Source organism: Pagrus pagrus (genome assembly GCF_965226575.1).
Source record: "Pagrus pagrus genome assembly, chromosome: 8".
NCBI lineage: Eukaryota > Metazoa > Chordata > Actinopteri > Spariformes > Sparidae > Pagrus > Pagrus pagrus.
The window spans coordinates 33,681,896-33,707,553 of NC_140192.1; the positions used below are offsets into that span (position 1 = coordinate 33,681,896).

The window sequence follows — 25,658 nt, forward strand, 5'->3', positions numbered from 1 at the left end:
TCTTCAGAGAAATATCTTCACATTAATCAATTTTGTCTCTCTTTCAACCTAAAAATTAACAAATTATCAAAATCACATGTTTTCTGGTGACACATTGATGTTGTATCTGCATTTTAGCTGGTTGAAAAGATATTATATATTATATTCAGATTGAATATCAACTAGTTTTCAACTAGAAATCAATATTGAAATCCCGACTGGTGCTCACTGGTATCAGTAACATGTCCGATCCTCCTCCAGAGTTAAGTCAAAGAGAAAACTGCACTGAGTTTTTGATCACTTCCATGCCAGAAAAAGCTTTAAAGACAACATAACTACCTGAGACTATGCATATTCCAGCTACAAAACAATCTTTAAATTGACCAAGCTAAAAAACCTCATAATAAATTAACACTGATGCATTTATTTATTTATTCATTGAGACTCTTTAAAAGCAGCAGACACCGTGTGGATGCAACACACCACATCAGCACAAACTACTCTCTACTATCCATCCATCCATCCATCCATCCGTCCATACATGCATGTCCCACCAATCTGAGCAGACAGGAGTTCCCAGCAGGTGCGTAGAGGACCACGAGGCTGCCTTTCAGCTGTTCAGTGTCCAGCCCCCTCAGCTGGATCTTGGCCCCCCCATCACCGCCGCCGATGACTCCACCTTCCCTGTAGCCATCTGAGGCCCCAATCTTGCTCATCTCTGCCTGCCCACAGCGATGCCAGCTGGGGTAGCTGGCGCAGCAGCCGGTCGGCAGCCACTCCAGACTCATGGCTAACGGAGGAGCTTCCTCAGTGCTCCTGTGAGTGGAACGGCCATGGTCCCCACTGCCCTGTCAAACCCACAGCCCTGACTGACAAAATCCTGCTTCAGCATGGTCTGGCTCAGTTTGGGTAGTTTACACGGCATCACAACCAAAGCAGGCTTCCCACAGAAGCAAGCGCTTAACCTTTCTGCCTCGGTGTCCTACCTCCAATCTGGATAAGCCTGTGCAGTGGCGGATTAGCCTAGCCCCAGGAGAGAGGAGAGACTAAAAATAACAGCAGACTCACAGCGCCTCCTCCATCTCCTTCTGCTCCTGTCCCGCGGAGAGTCCTGAGCACTTGCACCGTGCTCCTCCACTTCCTGCGCAGACCGGATGACATGATCAGGTAGGAACGGGATCCACAGGTTCAAAGGGAGAGACAGGCTTGAGAGCTGCCCAGCTGAGCTATCTGCCTGTCCTCCCTCCCCCTCTGTCTGCCACTCTGCAAACTATCCTGCTGCTTTTCCTCTGCCTCTCTCACTCACTCTCTCACTCACTTATTCAAACACACATACACACATCTGTTATATCATACTTGTAAGGACATTCTCTTAACTATATTTAATCTTTCAAAGAAACACAAGCATTGAGGTGCTATTTTTTCTTCATGTGTGTGAACATCTGGCCTCATTCAAGAAAATTGTCTCTCTTACATATGTTTTTTAAAAACAAATACGTAAAAAAATAAGTAAAAACAGCCCAATTTTAATTCTAGAAAAATGTTCACATCGCATGGTTTGTTACCCAAGTGAAAAGTCGTTGTAGCACTCAAACTGGGAGTAAGTATGTTGTACATTAAATTTAGCTGTAACATTTAAAAAAAATAATAAAATAAATAAATACAAAAAATAAGAATCTACATTTTGGACATTTAAAGTGACATTGTTTAAGAATATTTTTAAATAGGATGGTCATTCCAGTCTTTAGCATAAAGGAAAGCAGAAATAATCCCACAAAAATAAGATAAGTAGTTGGACTGATGGATAATAGGGTAGGGTGCTTGGCTCAGAAATGTGCAAAGCGTGGCAAGTGGGCAGCCATGTATCATGCAACATTATCTAATATCAAGCCACCACTGAACTATTCATGTAGTACATCAGCCTTGAAATGTCAAAGGTTGAAGATCCTCTAATGAATATTTTTGATCAGCTCAAAACTATGTCACTTTAAATGTCCAAAATATAGATTCTTATCTATGTATTTTTGTTTAAATGTTACAGCTAAATTTATTGTACAACAGACTAACTCCCAATTCAACTGCTAAAACCAATTTTTTTTTGGTCAGCTGCCTAAAAGTAATATCCTTGGAACGCCTTGAGATCACCCAGGAGGAGCTGGAAAGCGTCGCTAGGGACAGGGACATCTGGAATACACTACTGAGCCTTCTGCCACCTTGACTGGACCCCAGATAAGCGGATGGCGACGATAGATGGATGGATATGTGTTCCAAGCAACAATTTGTAAACAAAGGTTGTAAGCGCAAAACCGCACATTTTGTGGAGTAAAACACTATGAAATTAGGCAATTTTGGCCGCAACAATCCCACAAAAAGTCTGCGAAATCCTGAAGGATCGGGTTGTACATGAGCATCCAGTTCTGTGGACTCATTCTGGTGCTTTAAAGCTCAGAGTTCTCTGGTTGGTTCACTCTAGACTTATGCAACCCTCATACAACAGTGCCCAACATTTATTAACAATAAAGACATCAGTAACAGCAATACATGGCTGAATAACATCAATACATTTACACTCCTGTTTTTAATGCTTATAAATTGATTGATTCTCTCTCACAGTACTGACCATTCGGTGGAGAATACTGGTTTGTGTTACTATCATTGTAAATCTTGTAAATATCGGGTATAGGGTTCCCATTGTCATGCCATGACCTGACCTTGTGCTCCAGTGCTGTAGCAGGTTTCCTGATGGTTTAGTGTAGTGTAGAGGCTGGTGGAGCATGTAATCACCTCTATGATGGTCTGGACTGTTTATGGTAATTACACTAATGTCTTGTAATTGATAATGTAAATATTTGTTGATGTTAACACTGTTCACACAGCAAAATGATAACAAAATACAAACAACTAAGTGTTTAATTTTTCCTAAGCTAGAAAAGACAACTGGGTAGCTCTTCGCCTTCAGGCCTACACTGATCTTCTGTCAGCCTTCAAAATAGATGACACATCATGGTCTGCTCTCAGGTAGATCTCTCAATAATGCATACATCAAAAGTGCTCACTAAGACATACCGTAATTTGGCATGTGAACAGTGCTGGCATCCTCTCCTCTGCTGTTGACACAGTGATGGGCTCTTTAATGGATGTACAGTCGCGGTCAAAAGTTTAAATACATTTGTAAAGAACATCATGAATATAATGTCAGTCTTCAGTGCCGATGATTTCTACAGCTCTTCTGTGATGGAATGAGTGAAACACAAACTACTTTGTCACAAAAAACATTCATGAATTATAAATATAAATACAGTAATTCTAATATTTGGTTAAATGTCCCTTGGCCTTAATTAGGTGCTTTTGATCTCCAACCACAAGCTTCTGGTCATCCTTTAACCACTCCTCTTGGCAGAATCGGTGAATTTCAACTAAATTTGTTGTCTTCCTGGCACAGACTTGTTTCTTCAGCACAGTCCACATGTTCTCAATGGGGTTCAAGTCAGGACTTTGGGAAGACCATTCCAAAACCTCAATTCTAGCCTTATTTAGACATTCCTTTACCACTTTTGATGTGTGTTTGGGGTCATTGTCCTACCCAACTGCACTTCATTATTCCATTTGCTTTCTTTAGAGCAGCAGTTCCACTGGCAGCAAAACAGCCCCACAGCATAAATTGATTGTTCAAGTCGCTGTATGTAGATTTTTGATCCAGCAGATTTGGTCACATTCTCAGAAGACCCATAATAAATTCAGATTTGAAGCAAACTTCATGAATGTTTTTGTGACAAAGTAGTATGTGAAAATAAAAGTTTTAGAAATGAAAAATGTTTTGGAACTGAAGACTGCCATGATAAACTTTCTTTGCTATTGGCCAATCTCGCCCCCCTTAGATACTGCTGTTAAGTTGGTCAAGATGTGAATATGTACATTGTGATGTGTTCGTGAAGATCGTGGCATCAACATAATGTGACAGGAAAGTTGGCCGGGGTTCATCAGGGTACCAAGCTTGCTCAACTGTTTAGGCCAAGAGCTAAAATGGGTGGGACTTGGGATGAGTGAGTTGGTAGAAATCTGGGGCAAAGGCTGTTAGGGTTGTGATGTACTCTCAGCTGGGCCCAAGTCTGTGCATCCAGCAACTTAGAACCCACTTCTGACAGGGTGAAATTAAGTTAACATGCCAGGCCACTGGGCACTGTCTGCATGGGGGTCCCACAGCCTTACCACATACCTTCAAGCCTCATGAGTGTATAAATCAGAACCAGATGGTGCCACCAAGGAGGTTGTACCAAGCAGTGAGAGAAACATACAACCAGACGTCATATTCCTGTGATACAACAACACAATTTAGAGATGGGAGACTGTGAAGGAGCCAGGCAATATCTTCAAATGATGCCCTGCCCAAGTAGAAGGCTACAGTCTATCTATAACGTCACATCACAAGTGGAAATCTCCTAGCAGTAAAGTGCCATAGCCAGACATGGGTCTTAAAAAACAGACCTGCAGAGATGCAAGGCATCCTGCTGGAGGCAAAGACATGGGTCGATGGCACATTCAAAGTTCAATCAGCCATTACCAGAACTCTGTATTTACATTCCATTTTCCACATGTTTACAGACCATTTTAATTTCCATGACGATAACTCAAAATGACTGTCAATTAGACTGCAATTTGCTACACCTAAAAGCTAGCTGAGCAACACACAACACTGAGTGCCTCATTTAATTCCTAACAAAAGAAAAGTAAAATGTTCCGCTCATTCTTTAAAGATAATAGTGAAACTTACTGTATTGCCACCTACTGCTTTAGTGCATTTTGGCACTCAGTATGACATGTGGGCTGCTGCCTTCATCAACACACTCTTTCAGTTCACTCTCTCACCCTTCCTGCTTTTGACTCATGGGTTGTTCTTGTCTGTGTGTGTGTGTGTGTGTGTGTGTGTGTGTGTGTGTGTGCGAGCCCGTGTCTGCGGGTGGCCCTCAGAGCTTTAGACAGGCCTGCTCAGTGCTGTCACAGCACATCGCCATCATAACACCCTCACACCAAACACAATGCTCTTTCTCTCTCACTCTGTGCTCTCCATGCCTCTCCATTTCTAGAGTACCAGTTACTGCCACAGTGCAGAACACTAGCTAAAGGGTGAGGTAATGACAGTATAAGACACTACTCAACACAGAGAAATTAGTTTTCTCTGAAAAATTGAACCTAAACAAACATTGCAACATAAAGAAACACACATTTTTCACTCATCTGTGATTTTGCAGAAACATATTTTGCCAACATGTATTCTGGTGATTGGGTTGCAACTACACAATGAGGTGAAATGACAATTCAGGGGTTAATTCTCTTGTTAAATTTTTTTTATATTAATTTCAATATTGCTGATATTGCAAAAGTACTATATCAGATTTGACTAACAATCTCTTCTTGAAAGTGAAGCAAAAAAAACACAAAGAGGCAAACTGTAACAAATATTACATTTTACAATGTATAATACGTATATAATCATGTGAGTTTGTATAATGTTATGTAACTCATTCCTAAATGATTCAATTCAATTCAATTCAAACAACCTTATTAATCCCACAAGGGGCAATTAGTTTTGAGCAGCAGGTTGTCGTGGTTCATATAGCCTACATGGTCCACAATAAATAGTCAATAAATAATCAGTACATCACATCAGACAACATGGAGCTTAGTTTGGATAACTATAAGAGCCTGTGATAGCCTACTGTATAATTAAAGAATTTACAAAACACATTGCTTCAAAGAATTAAGAAATAAGAAAAAGAATAAAACCCCAATGAAGAGTTTAAAAGTCTGAGTGCAGAGGGGACGAATGATTTAGAGAAGCGGTTTGTTTTACACATAGGTAGGACATAACGGCGCCCTGAAGGCAACAGAGAGAATTCACCTGCAAGGACATGACTCGGGGAGGCTAAAATGCACTCTGCTTTTCCGAGGATTTGCTGGTTGCAGAAGGAACTTAAGTCTCTTAGTTTCACCCTGGTAATCTTAGAGTAGGACTTAACAATACTGGTCAGGCTGTTTCTGTCTTTAACTGAAAGACAGTGAAACCAGCAAATAAAGGAAAAACACATAATGCTTGATAAAAACGACTATAACAGGCCTGACAGAGAAAGAATTTAGTTTCCTGAGAAGATGAATTCTCTGTTGTCCTCGCTTCACAATAAAATCCGTGTTCACATCAAACTTGAGATGGTCGTCTTTCGTTATGTATGATGCACTCAGTAGGAATTTCCTTCTTACGTCAAAAATCAATAATCAATTCCTTGGTTTTGGATACTTTTAAATCCAAAAAGTAACAGTCACACCAGGAGATAAAATCAGTTAGGGCGCTCTCATGCTTTGATTCTGAACCATAGAGGAGGGACAGCAGTGCACTGTCATCAGAGAATTCAATCAGATAGCTGCCCTCCTGCCGGCTCCTGCATTCGTCAGTATACATAATAAAAAGTCAGGGTGAAAGGACGCACCCTTGGGGTGAACCCGTGGAGATGGTTACAGAGTCAGAGACAGCCATTAACAAAGACTCTTTGCTCTCTGCCAGTTAGAAAATCTAAAATCCATAACAAATGAACCACTGACAGTTTCCCGCTGAACAATTCAAACAAGTCAGTTTTGTGCATGCGCGTTGGCAGATAAGCTGCTTCACTGACAGCTTTTTTGCCACTCAAAATGCTCATCTACAGTAAACACAGCCTCTAGCAGTAACTGTACTACTTGGTGTCACAGTGCGCATGCGCGAAACAAGCTGTCAGCTTTCCAGCTTTTCGCAAGCAAAACGGGACAGATTAGGCACGGATTTAAGACCAAAACAGTAGAACTAAGGTATTGTATAATTGAACACACTGCCCGATTAATATTTTCAATTATTTTTATTGAAGGGCTTGGGCTTGCACTGCATTTATAGCTTATTATGACCGCTCACCCATGATATATATACATATATATATATATATACATACACACACATATACATGTATAAACATATACATATATATACTTTATTGTAAAAGCCCACCATGTAAAGAACACATATTTAATCATGAAATATATCAACTACATATTTGTGAATTATACTTTGCACTGAGATATCATCGTCCATCTGTCTGAAGTGGCATTAAACTGCAGTACAGCAGCAGGGTTGTTGACACCAAGAGATGTCGGCCAATGATCAGTGTAATTCACCAGAGCATTAGGTGTTCATCCACTGCCCAGGCTGGAGAATAGCTTTCTTGTAATTAGGTGCTTATTAAGTGTCAGTGAGGACCTGGAGTGTTACTTTGGTAATTACACGTTCACACATGGATTCCACACAATGACACATGATGTATAAATAACTTAGTATAAAGTTAGCGCAGATACATCTCAGCTTTGCATCTCTGCTACTGGATTTTGCAGGGGAACATTAAAAATACCTTTTATGCAGCTACAAATGTCAAAGAAGGGATCACTTCTATACTGTACTGTATAAAAAATATAATATGTAACATTTCAGCATTAAAATGTCTAAAAACATCCAAACCTTTGTTATGTATTTTGTTGAGTTACTGTATGTACTTATATTATCCAAAATGTTTTCAACAATTTTCAAACCCAGAGAAATCTGTAATTCTACTCCTGGTAACGGTGCGTGTCATTTTGTCACCTGACACTATAACTTCTGGGAAAACATCAGAGAGAGAGGAAGAGGGTCAGAGAACGTGACTTAACATAATGTGAATACATCTTTAAACATTACCTCGTCCATGAAGATGTCTGCCTGAGTCTTGTTGTCTTCGCTGTTGTTCTAACATTCACTATTGCTGATGAAATCTACTTCACTGAAGACAACAAGTCCCATGATCCCACGCTACTTACTTCTTTTGTTTTGTTTTGACTGAGAGACCTCTGAGCAAATTACAAACAGTGCCTTTTAACACCAGGGTTTCTGTCACCTGTATGGCACAAGCATCTATGATTCAGTATCTTGGTTCAGTATAATTTCACCATACATCTTGTCCGCTCTAATCCAAGTCCCTGGAAGTCCTGACATCCCAAATTGATTTGAAAAGACGTTATTTATAACCAGCTTGTGTGCTTGTGTGCCCACTTTGCTAATGCGTTTAACTTAGCAGCCACAGTGAAGGTTTTAGGCTTACAGATGAGAGTTAATAACATATTTTCAAATCAATTTGGAATCTCTGGGCCTCTGGAGACTTGGATTTCGCATTATGTACCAAGCAGGTGTTGTCACATTGTTTCACACTTTTTCCAGTTTTACTTTAATGTAAAAAAACCCTCTTTTTTTTCTGAATTTCTGAGAAAGCGCCAAAATACATTTTCATGACACAGTTATTGTTTCTACTGCAGCAGGATTGCCGCATCTTATGTAGCCTAATTAATATTTTCTCATTAAAGATATTGGCGGCGTTTCCCAGATTCGATCGTTCTAAAGGACTTAAGAAGGCTCTTAAGAAGGGTTCGGCTAAGAAGGAGCGCTAAGATACGGGTGTTTCCCAGACGCGTTCTTAACTGTCTTCTTAGGAGAACCTTAAGATCAAGCCAAAGAAGCTTCTTAAGAAGCTCTTAGTGGGAGCTGTCCACCGCGGTGCTGCTGAAACTGAATCAATCGATGCCAGGCAAATCGATCACCCACCTCTTTATCAGCGCATAAGTCACACACAGCCCCCCCCCCCCCCCAAAAAAATTGCAGCGGGTTGCTCTTTGGATGTGTGGGGACACCGAGTGATCAGCCGTTGGATCTCCGCACGGGGCAGCCGGTACTTTGCCTGGACAGCCCGGTCTGACAGCACGTCCAGTGGGGAGAAGTGCTGAAACACGTATGCATTTATGTAAACCGTCTGGCTTCGCGCACGGCGACGCTGTTGGTTCGCAGCGAGAATGTGCTGTATTGTAGCCATGGTTTATCACAAGCGCGGACTTTGGCAACGCATTTATATAGAGTAGCAGGTGAAGCCTCTCTGGATGAGGTTCAGCTGAGTTTAATTACATCTGTTTCCTTGATATCTGTGAAATGCCACAGGGTTGTTGTATTTTTATGTGTAGTACTATAAACTCATATGCAGATGTGTGTGGAAAACTTAAACGTGTAATTCAATAAAAAATAATTTTTTTTCTTCTACTATTAGCTTATGTTTCTTGCGCCAGTGGTCCGCAGCTATGAGCGCATTTCAACATTGAGCATTGTTTTATTATTTCGAAAAGTGGAGGATATAAATTTCCCTGACGCGGCTTGATCACTGAGCATTTGGTCGCTAAGAAGGCTGTTAAGAGTGGGTCAGCTCGATCTTACATTTCCTTCTTAGTGAAAGATCTTCTTAAGCTAAGAGCGACTCTGGGAAACACATCCTTCTTTCACAGCGTTCTTAAGAGCGCTCCTAAGAAGATCTTAGCACTTAAGAGCTTCTTAACGAATCTGGGAAACGCGGCCATTATCTTTATGTTATTTCACCCAGCCACACCCCATCCCCTATTGATCAGAATGAGCATTTTTATGGCCTGACCCACAGTCATTTGCTTTATTGACTACTGATCATTATCAAAGACAAAGTTAGGACTGGCAGGAGATGCAACGCTGTGTGGACACACTTATTTGAGCTGCAGCAGTTCAGCAACACAGCTGTCACAAGAGGTATCTATGCCTGAAACACATAGCATTATCAAGATGTTGCATGCCAAATTTATGAGCTAACGTCAAATGTTGAAATCATATAGCGCTATTAGAGGGTAGGGGAAGCACCAACCGTACTCCAGCATCCATGCAAAGGAGAGCTCACAGGAAGGAAGGAGGCCGAGGACTAGTGTCAAAGCCACTATCCAGGATGAAACAACAAAGATCCATGAGTACATCAGGAAGATGGCCCCAAGTGATGAACTGCTAAGTGAATACCTCAGGCAGCAGAAACTCCATGAGGAGGAGAAGGAAGAGCAGGAGGAAACATCATGGAAGCATAGTATGTACCATCAACAGATTGAAGAAGTGGCTGGAAATCCTACCAGTGGCTGGGAAAAGCTGGACTGAAACACAGCACAGAGGCACTGATCATGGCAGCACAGGAACAGGCATTCAGCACAAGATCAATTGAGGCTGGGGTCTACCACACCAGGCAGGACCCCCAGCTGCAAGCTGTGCAAAGATGCCCCTGAAACAAACCAGCACATAACAGCAGGTTGTAAGATGCAGGCAGGCAGAGCGTACATGGAGCACCATAACCAAGTGGCTGGCATAGTGTACAGGAACATCTGTGCTGAATTTGGCCTGGAAATAGGAGAAACCTCCGAAGGTGGTGGAGAATGACCAGGGCAAGATCCTGTGGGACCGACAAACTGGTGATGGCTAACCAACCGGACATAGTTGTGGTGGACAAGCATCAGAAGAAGGCAGTGGTGATAGATGTAGCAATCCCAGGCGACAGCAACATCTGGATGAAGCACCACGAGAAGCTTGAGAAATACCAAGGGCTGGAAGAAGAGCTGGAGACAATGTGGAAAGTGAAGGCAACAGTGATCCCGTGGGTTTGGGAGCATTTGAGGCTGTGACCCAGAGACTGGGAGAGTGGCTCCAGCAGATTCCAGGAACAACATCTGAGATCTCTGTCCAGAAGAGTGCAGTCCTAGGAACAGCTAAGATACTGTGTGGAACCCTGTAGCTCCCAGGCCTCTGGTAGATGACCTGAGCTTGTATGAGGGAGGAAGAACACAAGACTTCTTGCAAGGGCGAGTGCTGTTTGAGTTTTTAGAATAGAAGATTTAGGACAGTATTCCTAAATCTTTTATATTTAGTTTTTAAATAAAAAAGTATTAAAAAAAATATAAAAATGAAATGAATGGCATCGTTCTGTTCTTCCATTACTTCTGACCACTTATTTCTCTATAGGTGTACTCTGAATTATGCTGCCTGATCTGCCGTTATTGGCTGTTGAGCTGGATCCAGTTTTCCTTCAGATATTTTGACTTTGTCTTGCCCTGGTTTTACAGACCCACTTCCTTAAAGCAGAGAGCAACATCTGCTATTTTTTTCCCCATGTCACTGAAACACTTCCCTTTCCTTGTTGTTGTAAATATTTCAGACATCATCTTTCCATTATAAATAAAGAACAAGGACCCCCAGACAGCCACAGAAAGGAGGCTAATGGGATGAAAGAAACTACGGTTGGTGGAGCGACAGGGCTGTATCTTCACTTTTCCACAAACAGTGCTAGGCATGTAACAGATGCTGGAAAAGAAAAGGAGGACATAACTGCTCAGCATGACCTGCTGTCCCCCCGACTGAATACAGCAAAGACGAAGTAATGTAATAATACACTAGATTTAAAAGCCCAGACAACATAGTATCTGATGATCCCGTTCAGTCACGAGCAAAAATCAGAGATTGTTGACTGCAGAGTTTAGTTGTAATGTTACACAACTTTGTTCTTAGATCTGTATTTCAAACTTTTCAGAGAATCAAATAGGTTGAACTACAAAAGGAAGCTTAATGAAGCTGTGGAGACAGCTGTGTACCAGTGGCAAAATACACTGCCGGCCAAAAAAGTCACACACTCTAATATTTTGTAGGACCGCTTTTAGCCTTGATAACGGCACACATTCACCGTGGCATCATTTTGATAAGCTTATGCAATGTCACAACATATATTTTTTTCAGAGTTGCATTAATTTAATTTTTTTTTAATGCTTGTTCACTGAATGGAATTTGGATCGAGCAGAGCTATGCTGTGCTGTGCTCTGCTGAGTCATATCTCCAAAACGTACCAGGTAGGTCTTACTTTCTCGATCACCTCCCTCCACAGCAGTTCCTTATTTGTCCTATCTCGGTGTGAGTAGATGTGTTATCGTACAACTCTGGGTGTCCACAAACGGTCACGATTAGTGATTATTATCCTCTCCTCCATTGTTGTTCATGTTCAATGTCCAGGCATCAGCGACGTGAATGTCATGACGTCAGTGTGAACGTCAATGGCTTTCCCAACACAGTGTCATGAGGATATTTTGCTTGAGTTCAATATCTTTAACTCACACGAAAGCTTGCTTGATGCAGAATTTCGCACCAATACAAAACAAAACAAACAAAAATACTTTTTGATTTTGGGATGAACTGTCCCTTTACATCTAAACTTCGAGGCCATTTTAACTTTTAACTCAAAACAAGATTAATTGACTGAACCTTGCTGCACCACCATGCCACCGGCTGATTTGCGTAGTATACTAAAACGAAAGGAAACAATGTGAAGTAAAGACAACTCTCTCAAAAATCCAAACTACTTTGCCATAATTTAGACAACAGTCAGCAGTAATCTTAAATTATGTGATTTCTTTGGCTAAAACAAGCCAAAACACTGGTGTGGTTCATCCTCAAAAATTAATCTCAAACCTTTGTTTCTTTCTCACAGTTTCTACCTGATCACCAGATAGCTATCTATATTAATTTATATTCCGCAATGTTCCCAAATGTTAATTTTATATCATTTTCATATCATTTGATATCATTTTACTTTATACTGATGTAGGACCAAATTGTTAAGTTGTGTAGATGTAGACCTGACACTTGTCAGCAGTGTTTGAACTGACTCACTACTGTTATTGTGTGTTTTGTGCATTTGTGTGCTCCAGCTGACTGCTGGCTGGATGGAACTGGTTCCCATGACCTTGTGCACATAATTCTGTGTTTTTGTGTCAGTGTGTGTGAGTTAGAGTGTGCATGCCTGTGTGGATGCACTGTGTGTTTTCAGGTCAGTGTTTGTAATGTCACAATATCTCCATTGTTGTCATCCTAAGTATGTGGTTGTACATAGCTGAGACACACATCTATGTAATGCTCTGACAATACTCAATTGAACTGGCAAATTGCCATTGTTTCAGCCTGACATTGGCCTTGATAACAGTTTGTTTCTTTAATATAACAACAAACAACGGAAAGAAACATTTTGACAAACTATATATAAAAAAGTGTGAATAAAATGCATTGTTATTATATTATTATTACATCTCATCTCATCTCATCTCATCTCATCTCATCCTCTTCCGCTTTGTTCGGGGTCGGGTCGCGGTGGCAGCAGGCTCAGTAGTGAGCTCCAGACCTCCTTCTCCCCAGCAACACTTTCCAGCTCCTCCGGGAGGATCCCGAGGCATTCCCAGGCCAGATGAGATATGTAGTCTCTCCAGCGAGTTCTGGGTCTGCCCCGGGTTCTCCTCCCAGTTGGACGTGCCCGGAAAACCTCCACGGGGAGGCGCCCAGGAGGCATCCTAATCAGATGCCCGAACCACCTCAACTGGCTCCTCTCGACGCGAAGGAGCAGCGGCTCTACTCCGAGATCCCTCCGGATGTCTGAGCTCCTTACCCTATCCCTATATTATTATTATTATTATTATTACTATTAAGCTGATCGTGATATCTTTCATCGGCAGATGGTGTTGGCCATGCTGATATAGCACTCGGCTCTTGATGAAATGATTGTGAAATACACAACATTGTAATTTAGGAGCTTTGGGGCTCTTGGTTGACCAGTGACTGCAGCTGCCTCTCTGAAGTCCCGTCTTCAGAGCAGTGTTACCCAGTCTTAGATGAATTTGGTGCATTTAAGATTTTAATGGATTTGTTGTTTTAAATTTTTCAGTTCAGCTGGGATAGCAGTTCTTCTCTTTTTCTCTAGAGTTTGATATAGGCTAAGCACTTTCAGGACTAGTGTCTATTACACTAACTATTACTTCCCAGGAACATATTTTTGCTTTTCCAGGATTCTTTATTTAAAACACAGAAATGCATACTATAAATTGTATTTATTTCTGATTTCATATACTTGTACCTTAAAAATACTTATATTTCTAGTCAAACAATTCCTTTTATAAGTAAAGATTATTTGACATGAGAAAGCACAATGCCAACAATACACAGTCATCTGATAGGGATGCTTTTTTTTGTTGTTAATTTTTGTTTTTGTTGCTATTTATTCTCCCGTTTGTGCAGGGACACAAATAAATCTATATTCCAGAAATATCTGAATGCTCAGCCCTTCATCACTGATTGGATTATACAAATTCATGAAACAACCTTTAATATAACCTTCTTTCCCATGAAAATATATATATATTTTAACTGCCTCAGAGCCCTTTTCACCATGCTAAACAGCTTTTTCAGTACTTACACAGCCTTACAAACTGATGGCAGGGACATCACAAGTGAGGAGCACATGAATGTACCAGATAAACAACAGCTACTGAATGTCATCTTCTGTCACATAGGCAGATAGCAGTCAACAAGGTGAATACTGGCTGATACCGACGTTCAGTATATATATCGGAGAATCCCCATCATCTGATGCGCTGTTTTTCCACCATATCCTCTCTTATTTTTAATAAATCCAGTTAGTCATATTCAAGGGTCTTTGTAGTGCTGACCCTGAGCTTATTACTGCATGCAGTGGCAGGAAAGGAATTCTTCTCATGTACTTACTTCAGTGTGTTGTTTTTGTGTTTTGAGGCACAGTAGCATTATTCAGTACTTTGTGATGCCAACAGAAATGTGTTCACAGCACCGAATATCAAAAACTGTGAAGTACTAAAGCTTGCATCAAATGTCTGTTCACATTCTTGTTTACCTTTTCCATGATCAGATAGCATCAGAGTTAAAATCAGAAGTATACCAATTTTAGACTGTATTTTATTGAGACAGGCTCTTCAACAGTTCTGTTTTGACCGCTGACATCTGAGGAGCTTACATACTTTGTTAAATGAAGGGAGAGAAAATGAAGAACAACATGGTTAAACAAAATAAGTCAAAGCATTGCCGAGTTTCTATTTTTTCCAGGGAGAAGGGGGTAGATTTTGGGGAGAATCCCTTAAATACTGGGATACTCAGTTGGTATTAAACCCTATTCCAGACTCATTCTCCACTAGAACCATGGAGTTGTTGTCACACAATATTCTCACATGACAGCATAGAAGTGTCAGTTTTTCTAAATGTCAGATTTTTCCTTGAACAGGGTTACTTTATAATGTATCTCTGGGACTGCTACGTACTACGGTAAGCGTGTTGCGTCATTTCCTGTTGTTGTGTTACTGATAGTGATAGCGTACCTGTGCTGCTCCGGCTCGTCCGAGCAGATTATTGTTATATTCCTTACTGCAGCGGCCGAATTCCCGCTTACAATTAAGCACGTACTAGTCCACTAAAGCATTCAACAGTACTCTGTGTTTATAGCTTAGTCGCTAAACTTACTGCTGTTGCTCTCTCTTAGCTCTGCTAGCTAATCTATCGTATCCTAGCTTAGCCGCTATCAGCTAGCGATGGCTTCTCTCTCTCCCTCTCGCTCTCCTCTTTTCTCTTGCTCAGTGTGCCAGATGTTTAGTTACACCTCTGCCTCCCTTAGTGATACTGGTACATGTATTAAGTGTAGTTTATTTGTAGTGTTGGAGGCGAGGCTCAGTGAGCTGGAGGCTCGGCTCCGCAGCATGGAAACTCCGACTGTAACTGCTGCAGTTAGCCAGGCCCCCTTAGCTAGTGCGAACCGAGCAACCGTAGCTTCAGTTAGCCGTCCCTCGGCAACTCCCGAGCAGCCGGGAGAGCAGGGCAGCTGGGTGACTGGTCGAAAGAAGCATAGTACCAAGGCAAAGCCCACGATACACCATCTGCCGCTTCACGTTTCTAACAGATTTTCTCCACTCAGCGACACACCTGCTGAGAAACCAACTCTGGTTATTGGCAGCTGAAGAGGAGTTGTGCATGAAAATCTAATAAAAATTAACAGCAACTCTGCAATTTCAAAACAAGACAAGATAATTAAATGCGGACTCCTAAACATCAGATCCCTGTCACCGAAAGCTGTATTAGTAAATGACTTAATTTCAGATTGTAATATTGATTTATTCTGTCTTACTGAAACCTGGCTGCATCCTGAAGAATATGTCAGCCTGAATGAATCCACTCCCCCTAGTCATATTAATACTCACATTCCTCGAGGCTCTGGCCGAGGAGGTGGTGTTGCAGCTATTTATGACTTAAGTCTGTCAATCAATCCTAAACCTAAATTAAATTATAACTCATTTGAAAGCCTTGTTCTTAGTCTTTCACATCCAACGTGGAAAACTTTAAAGCCAGTTCTATTTGTTGTAGTGTATCGAGCACCTGGTCCTTACTCAGAATTTTTATCTGAATTCTCTGAGTTTTTATCAAGTCTAGTCCTCAAATCAGATAAAGTAATTATTGTAGGTGATTTTAATATTCATGTGTCGTTAATGATAGCCTTAGTACTGCATTTATCTCATTATTAGACTCTATTGGCTTCTCTCAGTGTGTACATAAACTAACTCACTGTTTTGACCACAGCCTTGACCTTGTTCTAGCTTAGGGTATCGAGATTGAAAATCTAACAGTTTCTCCACAGAATCCTCTTTTATCAGACCATCACTTAATAACTTTTGAAGTTCTATTGCTGGACTACACACCATTAGGCAAAAACTCCTTCACTAGATGTCTATCTGATAGTGCTGTAGCTAAATTTAAGGAAATTATACCGCTGGCACTTAATTCAATGCCATGTCTTAATATAATAGAGGACTCCTCCGCTAACCTCAGTTCCTCACAAATTGATCATCTTGTTGATAGCACTGCAGGCTCATTGCGAACAACACTGGACTCTATTGCCCCTCTGAAAAAGAAACCTATAAAACACAGGAGGTTAGCACCTTGGTATAACTCTGATACCCGCAAATTGAAGCAAACATCACGGAAATTTGAAAGGAAATGGCGTTCCACCAATTTGGAAGAATCTCGCTTAGCCTGGAAAGATAGCCTTAAAATATATAGGAAGGCCCTCCGCAATGCCAGAGCAAGCTATTACTCGTCATTAATAGAGGAAAACAAAAACAACACCAGGTTTCTTTTCAGCACTGTAGCCAGGCTGACAGAAAGTCACAGCTCTACTGAACCATGTATTCTTACAACGCTCAGTAGTAATGACTTCATGAGCTTTTAATGATAAAATTTTAACTATTAGAGACAAAATCCATCATCGCTTGCCCTCAACTGGCACTATTGTATCTTAAACACAGGAACCTCAGAAACAGTTGCAAATTCTGACTTATATTTAGACTGCTTCTCTCCCATTGACCTCCACCAACTAACTTCGATGATTTCTTCATCTAGACCAACAACTTGTCTCCTAGACCCCATCCCAACTAGGTTGCTGAAAGAAACTTTACCTTTAATTAGCTCATCTCTACTAGAAATGATCAACCTGTCTCTATTAACAGGATATGTACCACAGTCATTTAAACTAGCTGTAATTAGACCGCTTCTTAAAAAGCCTAATCTTGATCCAGAAGCTTTAGCCAACTATAGACCTATATCCAACCTCCCTTTCCTCTCCAAGATCCTTGAGAAAGCAGTTGCCAACCAGCTATGTGACTTTCTTCATAACAATAGTTTATATGAGGATTTTCAATCAGGTTTTAGAGCACATCACAGCACAGAGACGGCACTGGTGAAAGTTACAAATGACCTCCTAATCGCTTCTGACAAAGGACTTGTCTCTGTCCTGGTCTTGTTAGATCTTAGTGCTGCATTTGATACCATTGATCATAACATTTAAGTCCTATTTATCGGATCCATTTCAGTTTGTACATGTTAATGATGAGTCATCCCTGTATACCAAGGTTAGTCATGGTGTTCCTCAAGGCTCCGTGCCTGGACCCATACTATTCACCTTATATATGCTCCCTCTAGGAAATATAATTCGGAAACACTCCATAAACTTTCTTTGTTACGCAGATGATACCCAGTTATACTTATCAATAAAGCCAGATGAAACTAATCAGCTAACTAAACTCCATGCATGTCTCAAGGACATTAAGACCTGGATGACCTGCAATTTTCTGCTGTTAAATTCAGATAAAACCGAAGTTATAGTACTTGGTCCTAAACACCTAAGAGATGCATTATCTAATGATATAGCTAGTTTGGATGGCATTAACTTGGCCTCCAGCACCACCGTCAGGAATCTGGGAGTTATCTTTGATCAAGATATGTCCTTCAACTCCCACATAAAACAAATTTCAAGGTCTGCATTTTTTCATCTACGTAACATTGCAAAAATCAGGCCCATCCTGTCCCAAAAAGACGCAGAAAAGCTAGTCCATGCATTTGTTACTTCCAGGCTGGACTATTGTAATTCTCTATTATCAGGCTGCCCTAACAAGTCTCTAAAGAGTCTCCAGCTGGTCCAGAATGCTGCAGCACGTGTACTGACAGGAACTAGGAAAAGAGATCATATTACTCCTGTATTGGCCTCTCTGCACTGGCTCCCTGTAAAATCAAGAATAGAGTTTAAAATCATTCTCCTCACCTACAAAGCTGTTAATGGTCAGGCACCATCATATCTCCAGGAGCTCATACTACCCTATTACCCAACTAGAGCATTACGCTCCCAGAACGCAGGATTACTTGTAGTTCCTAAAGTCTCCAAAAGCAGAATGGGAGCCAGAGCCTTCAGTTATCAAGCTCCTCTTCTGTGGAACCATCTTCCTGTTTTGGTCCGGGAGGCGAACACCCTCTCTACCTTTAAGAGTAGACTTAAGACCTTCCTTTTTGATATAGCTTATAGTTAGGGCTGGCCCAGGCCTGTCTTGGACCAGCTCTTAGTTATGCTGCTATAGGCCCAGTCCGGGGGACAAATGACACACTGAGCTTCTCTCTCCTCCTCTCCTCTCCATCTGTATACATTATGCCTGTATACATGCCCCATCTCTGCATGTCACTGACTTCACTTCTTCCCCGGAGTCCTTGTGCTTTATAGTCCTACAGGCTCTCATGGATCCTGGCCGCACCCGGGTCGTGGATGCGCCTATTGCCATGGCCCTGCCTGACACCCACCACTACTGTTGCTAATATTAGTCATATCTCTGTTACATACGTTTCACTACTATTATTGTAAAGCATTACTACATACTATCCTTACCGTTAACCACTACTACTGTTATTACTAGTAGTCACATTTCCATTATGTGCATTTCATTATTATTGCTGTAATACCTCTTTATGTACTTTCATTCCTGTCAACCATCTATTATAATTGTATACATTGTGATCTCGTTGATCTGCTCTGCACATGCGACATCTATTGCACGTCTGTCCGTCCTGGGAGAGGGATCCCTACTCTGTGGCTCTTCCTGAGGTTTCTTCCGCATTTTTTTTCCCTGTTAAAAGGGCTTTTTTTGGGGCAAGTTTTTCCTCACTCGAATCGAGGGTCGAAGGACAGAGGGTGTTGGTCTCTGTACAGATTGTAAAGCCCTCTGAGGCAAACTGTGATTTGTGAATTTGGGTTATACAAATAAAATTTGATTTGATTTGATTTGATTTGAACCTTTCATTATTTCACAGTTAGCACCCTGCAGGACGACCTTTACCTTTAGCTTGCTGCAGTTTATTGAGCTAGAATGACCTGCTCCCTGTATATCAGGCCTTACTTCAGCAGCTGTCAAACCTGTTCAGCCCCACTGACAAGTTCAGCGCCAGCTCAGTCTGTGCACGTTCACACAGAGTCTGGACTGTGGGCAGTGCATAATGGTTTTTTTTGTTCTCAGAGCTACTCTGTGTCTGCAGCTGCATTTCTACTTCAAGCTCTCACACATCATTAGATATGTGTATATCCTGACCTACTCCCTGTTTATAGAAGTGTACATTAGCATATCACACACACAGGCTGTCCAGGTTGAACTATGTTGACACCAGTCTAAAGACAGTGATTGACGTTGCTGTTTTATGGCCTCAGTTAAGATGTGTTCCTACAACAGTTGCCTTCATTTACACCATCTCTCTCTCCCTCTGTTGGTTTCTGCTGGGTTAGGTCTGTGTGGTTTTTGGGTGGGTGTATTTCAGAATGAACATGATCTACAGTGAATAACTGTACCGCTGCCCTCGTGTGTGTAAATGTTCTGACATACATTATCAGTATAGAGTCCAGCTGCACATGCTGTATGCTGTACTTTACTATGGACAGATCTGAGTTGTAGGTTAAAACAAAAGCACAATCTTATTCAATTAAAATAACATTAAATTGATCAGAAATATAGTCTTTACATCATTAAATGTGGTATATGACTATTTATACAGGAAATGGCTGATTTTAATTGTGTTGTCTAATCGAATTTTACTGTGTTAAAAGGCAAATTGATCATTAGAAAACCCCTGTGCAATCCTTTTAGCACAGCTGGAAACTGTTGTGCTGATTAAGGAAGCAATAAATTGGCCTTCCTTAGGTTGGTTTAATGTCTGGACCAATAAGCATTTGTGGTTAGGACTCGTCAGTCTTGCTCTGAGAAAAAGGCTATTCCATGAACTGGCCAAAAAACAAAAGATCTCATACAGAGGTTTGTACTACTCCCTTCAAAGAACAGCGCAAACTGGAATAGAAAGAAAGTATGTTGTTTGTTCAGGTCAACACTTTTATATACTGGCTGCAATGAACAGTACAGGCTTTAGGGGGCACTAGAAAGTCTTGAAGAGATATGCGATTGGCTGAATACATATCATTACGATATCACTGCTATGCTGTGGATTTTATGGGTATTATGAGTAGTGGTGCAATAAATAATCGGCGTAGTCGTCAAAAATCGATGACCAAATAGTGTTGTCACGATACCAACATTTTGGTATCGGTACCGGTACCAACATGTATTTCGATACTTTTCGATACTTTTTCAAATAAAAAGAGAACATAAAAAATGTCATTACTGACTTTATTTTTATAGAAAATCTTAGAACAATAACATATTAATCAGTAAATAAAATAAAATACCACAAAGACAAGCTTTTCTAATCCACACAATTTTCTCTCTATCCGGACCAGAAGCACCAGACCTCTGCAGTGAAAAATAAAATTAAGGTGATACATTTGTCATACAAGCTGAGGCCTTAATTACATTGAGATACATAACCTAAACAATATTTTCATTAGATATAGCCTGTCTTAAGTAGGAACAATGTCTTTAAATGGTATGTTACTAGTCTTTATAACTATTAAATGGCTAAATGTGTATGTAAAAGTTTGTTACTTTATAAAGATCATGCATGTATGCATTTTACAGCTCTGGAAAAAAATTAAGGGACCACTTCAGATTTATTGTAAATCAGCATGTCTACATGTATGGCAAAAAGTTAAAAAATCACTGTGAAAATATAAATATAATAATATAATTTTTATTTTTTTTCTTCCAGAGCTACTTTTGTTGAGAGTGAAGGGGGTGGCGCTTGCTTTTAGCACTGAATGTGGCTTTTTTTCATGAGTAAATTACCTGTCGTTCCCTAAACTCAGTGTGCAGGCCTGGGTGCTTGTCCTTTAGGTGTTTGGCTAAGTTGGAGGCGTTTCCACGTTAGCCATGCATGTTTTAAAACACCGTTTACACAGTGGTGCATCAGCGTTAATTGCCTCGCCTTGCTCATTTGTTTTTAAGCCAAAGTACTGCCATATCGCACTTCTCGCCCCTGGTTTGTCCACAAGTTGCGGCGTGGTGACAGTTGCAGCAGCCATTCTCCTCTCCGTGTTCCTCTCTCCCTCTCTCTCTCTCTCTCTCCCCCTCTCCAATGTCTCTGCTCTCTCCAAGCTTTCCTCCTGCTCCGTTTGTTGCTCCAGTCCACGCTGCTCGCTCACTTGCTTAGCTGTTTCCTCCGGCTTGCTTGCTTTTTCTTTTTTTTCTCCCCAAGCTCCGGCTTGCTCCTCGTCCTCTCAGCTGTAGTTACAACGCGGTGACGTCACGTGGCGAGGTCGCCGCGCTTTTGCGGGCACTGCCGGCGGCGCTGCAAGTACTGGTCCCATCCAAATGCAATATAGTACCGTTTTAAATGCCTCAGTACCCCGGTACCAAATTAGTACCGGTATACCGAACAACCCTAGTTGCCAATGAATTCAATTGTCGATTAGTTGGGGATGCCATCAGGTATGTTTTTTGTGCAGGCTCTGACATGTAGGCATCACCCTGCTTACTAGATCGGAGTGAAGTTAACAATTTGGCAACATGGCAACACCCTCACAACCAAAATCATCAAAAGTATGTGAGCATTTCGCTCTTTACTCGGCCAAAAAACTTATGAACTGCAGTATTTGCAAAGCTGACCTTGCCTGGCATGGGAGCACATCAGTTATGCTGGAGCATCCGAAGAGGAGGCATGTTGGAACTCTGGATGATGAAAGCTCACCTCGTTAAGCTGATTAGCTAGCTAATGTTAATGTTTGTGGTGTAGTGGACCGTAGTTAATCCATGATCCGTACCGGTACCCCACGAAAGTTTGGCATGCATGTTGTGACCCATGGATTAATTGCAAAGTTTAACCATCATAGTGTGGAATACAGTTTTACTATGTTAGGCGGACATTAGCATAGAGCTAGCTAGCTAAACAAGTCACCTATTCCAGCTAAATAGCTATGGCTTGATTAGCCTCAAACTGGTTTTAACATATGTTAAAAACATAGAGAAGGACCGGTGAACAGGTCCTTCTCTCATTTTAAAGTACGTCAAAACTGGCTTGTGGCTAATCAAGTCATGCAACAGAGGCATACCTTGGCATGTCCTGCCATTTCATCACTGAAGATTAGCAAATAAAGACTTTAAACCTTGCCACCATGCCTCTTGAGGAGAGTCATTGTGGTGCAAACATAATGATATTGCTGGAGGAGGTGGTAGAAAAATTTGACATCTTGCCTACCAAAATAAAAGCAGTAGTTCATGACAGTGGATCCAATATGGTGGCAGCAATGAGAATGTTGGAAGAAAAACACAGTTGGGCCTCTATCTGCTGCACTGGGAACACACTCCAGCTCATAGTTAACAGTGCCCTCAAAGAGCCCAGCATCAATAGAGCTGTAGGGAATCTTAGTAGAACATTTCAGGATGCTGGCCAATACAAAACTGAAGGATGTCAGTACTAGATGGAACAGCACATACTACATGGTAGAGAGACTCCTGGAAAAGCGCTGGCCAGTTACTGCCACTCTATCTGATCTTGAGGTAACTTTAAGGAGCAAACACTACTATGACTTAAAGCCAGATCAGCGGGTGCTGCTTGAAGAGCAGACACAGGGGTTGCAGCTTTTTGAATGTGCTACCCTTTACCTTAGTGGACAGAAGTACGCAACAATTTCATGTCTTCCACTGCTGGTCAAAGGGCTACAACGGTCCATACAGCAAACCCTTCGTTTTGAGACGAGCCCTGGAAAAGCATTTTTGGCCAGTACAGGAAAAGGAATAACCGAGAGACTGGGGAGTCTGAACACAATCTCGGCAGAGAGACACAACCCAATTGTTCCTGCAGCTGCCATTGACCCAAAACTCAGGTGAAGATGGCGCAAGGGACAGTTGAAGTGACTGAGAGACTGGGATACATGGGTGCGAGCAACAGCAGTGTTCGAGGCAGAGAGGACAAAGAAAGTCTCAGTGAGGAGGAAGAAGAATCCCAGGAGGACCAAAAGATCCAAATAGTGAAAAGTGAAGTTCAGATGTACTTTGCAGAGCCAACAATACTCAAAAAGGAGGACCCTCTCAGATGGATGAGGGAAAATGAGGGGTGTTTTCCCACACTATCAAAGCTGTCAAGAGCTTTTCTGTGCAATCCTGCAACATCCACCTGGTCAGAGCGTATCTTCTCTGCAGCAGGGAATATCTGCTCTCAGAAGAGAGCAAGCCTCTCAGAAGACCACGTGCAGACTGACCTTCCTCTTTTGTAACAGAGTGTAGACCACAGAAGGCACAGAGCACAGAATGCACTTTTCTATCCTTGCCATCTCGTGTATTTCTTTTGAATTTAGATGGAGGATTGTTTTGATTTATTTGATATAGGGAAAACTGATGTAGTTTTGTTACATTTTATTGTTGCTACTTTGCCTGTCCTGTTTCAAATTCTGACAAAAAAAATGGATATTGGATTTTTTATTTATCGTTCGTATCAGCAGCATTTTTCAGTGTATGCAGATAGTATTATGCACAGTGCCTTCATGTACACAGTCCACAGTCTTTTCCTCCATCTGCTTCCTCCTTAGCTTGTCCAGCAGTCTCTGCTGCAGCTGACTTGTCCTTTCCTGTACTGATGTGGGCTGGAAAGGTCACAGTGTGTGATAGGGAATCCCTTGGTGCTTCAGCCTCTCATCTCCTCTTTGAAGATTAAACTTTCATTTTAATGAAAGCCTTCTCCCTCTCTTCCTCCCTCTCTTCCTCTGCACATTATAGGACAGAGGGAGTAGTTTTGAAAACTGCTCCACTAATTGAGTCTTTTTAACAAATCAGCTGGGGACTGCTCTGGTGTTTAAGTCTATCGCCATGCTAGTCGGCCTGAGGATAACTACATAAGTGATTAATATTTACACTGCAACTAACAAAATATTATATTTTAATAATGTTATTAATTTGTGGATTGTTACTTTGATGAATTAGCCAGTACGTTTTTTTTTTTTTAAATCATGCAAAAATCAATGCATGCATGTTCTGAATCATTGCTTTTGCATTACATAATCAAACTAGAGCCTGACCAATAGGACTTGTTTTAAAATGTTAAAAACAACGGGAAAAAAATATAAAATAAAATGGTTCCATACAGCGCGTCTGGGGTAATCCAAGTTGCCAGAAGCCCTGAGATCCGAAATGATTTGTAAATATGTTATTTTTATTTACACCCACTTGCACCCACTTCATACAGGATGCATACTAACACTTTTAGCTTAGCAGCTGTAGTGATGATTTCAGCTTTAAAAAGGGTGTAAATAACGTTTTTTAAATCAATTTCAGAGGCAATGAGCAGCTATTCTTCAGAGGCTATTCTTGGAGGCTATGTTGTCAGCTACAGGGAAGAGATGATAAGATGGTGTTGACATGCTAGTTGTTCCCTGACAAATCAAGACAGTGAACCATTTTATCAAAAGTGTTGAACACTGCACTAAAAATACAGTGATTTCTGTATGTTTTTCTTCATGTGTGATGATGGACAAACTGGTTTGAAATGTTCAGTTTCTTAATTTCTCACATTGTGTAATGGTCATTTTGCTAACTTATCATTCTCCCGTGTCCCCCCTGTAGCACCAAAAGTAGTCCTTTTCACACAGAGACACCACATTGTCGCCACAAAGCTCGCCTTAATGCCGCCTTTGGTTTGTTTACACTGAACCAAGCTTTTTCAAGCGCGTTTCCCCCGGTGTCCACCTGTTAATCTAAACACATATCCGCCGACTATTTATAATCATATGGATGCAGTTCTGAGTGTTGTGGTTGAGATCCTGACCCACCATGCATCGTGGGGAGTAACAAAGTATTTTTTTTTTGCTCTAAATAACATAGACCACCATCAGTAAACAGCAGACACTGTCTGACTCTCTCACTCATGGGGAGGGAGGCTGTTTTCTGGGGGAAAGTTCACTGAAGTCTCGGTCGGGAGGGCTGACCATCGCGGTGATTTTTTTCAATACAAGTTGCCAGAGACAGTTACTACAACAACACAATAGTGGAAGGTGACAAAGACTTGTGAGTTGAAGTTTTTTGTGGCACTGATGCAGTTTTTCGAGCAGAAATGTGATGAAGAGTCGGTAGGACAGACAGGATGACAGACACTTTTCCACGTAGACCTGGGTTTTGCCAAAGACACTACCAGTTACCACATTACTGTTGTTTGGCCCTGTAACTTTGCTTTGTGGGTT

The 25,658-nt window shown here is 41.3% G+C and overlaps 1 protein-coding gene across 5 annotated transcripts in view; it reads right to left on the minus strand.

Moving 5' to 3' along the window:
- Positions 1-25,658, minus strand: part of tjp2b (tight junction protein 2b (zona occludens 2)) — a 193,172-nt gene that overhangs the window by 124,869 nt on the left and 42,645 nt on the right. For 4 of the 5 annotated variants that reach the window (XM_084360967.1, XM_084360970.1, XM_084360966.1 and 1 more), the window contains exon 1: positions 1,048-1,223. The exons of the other annotated variant lie outside the window; for it this stretch is intronic. In XM_084360967.1, coding sequence (XP_084217093.1) covers positions 1,048-1,140 — 93 coding nt within the window. In that variant the 5' untranslated portion in view covers positions 1,141-1,223. Of the gene's footprint in view, positions 1-1,047; positions 1,224-25,658 lie in introns of those variants that run through there. 5 annotated transcript variants of the gene reach the window in all.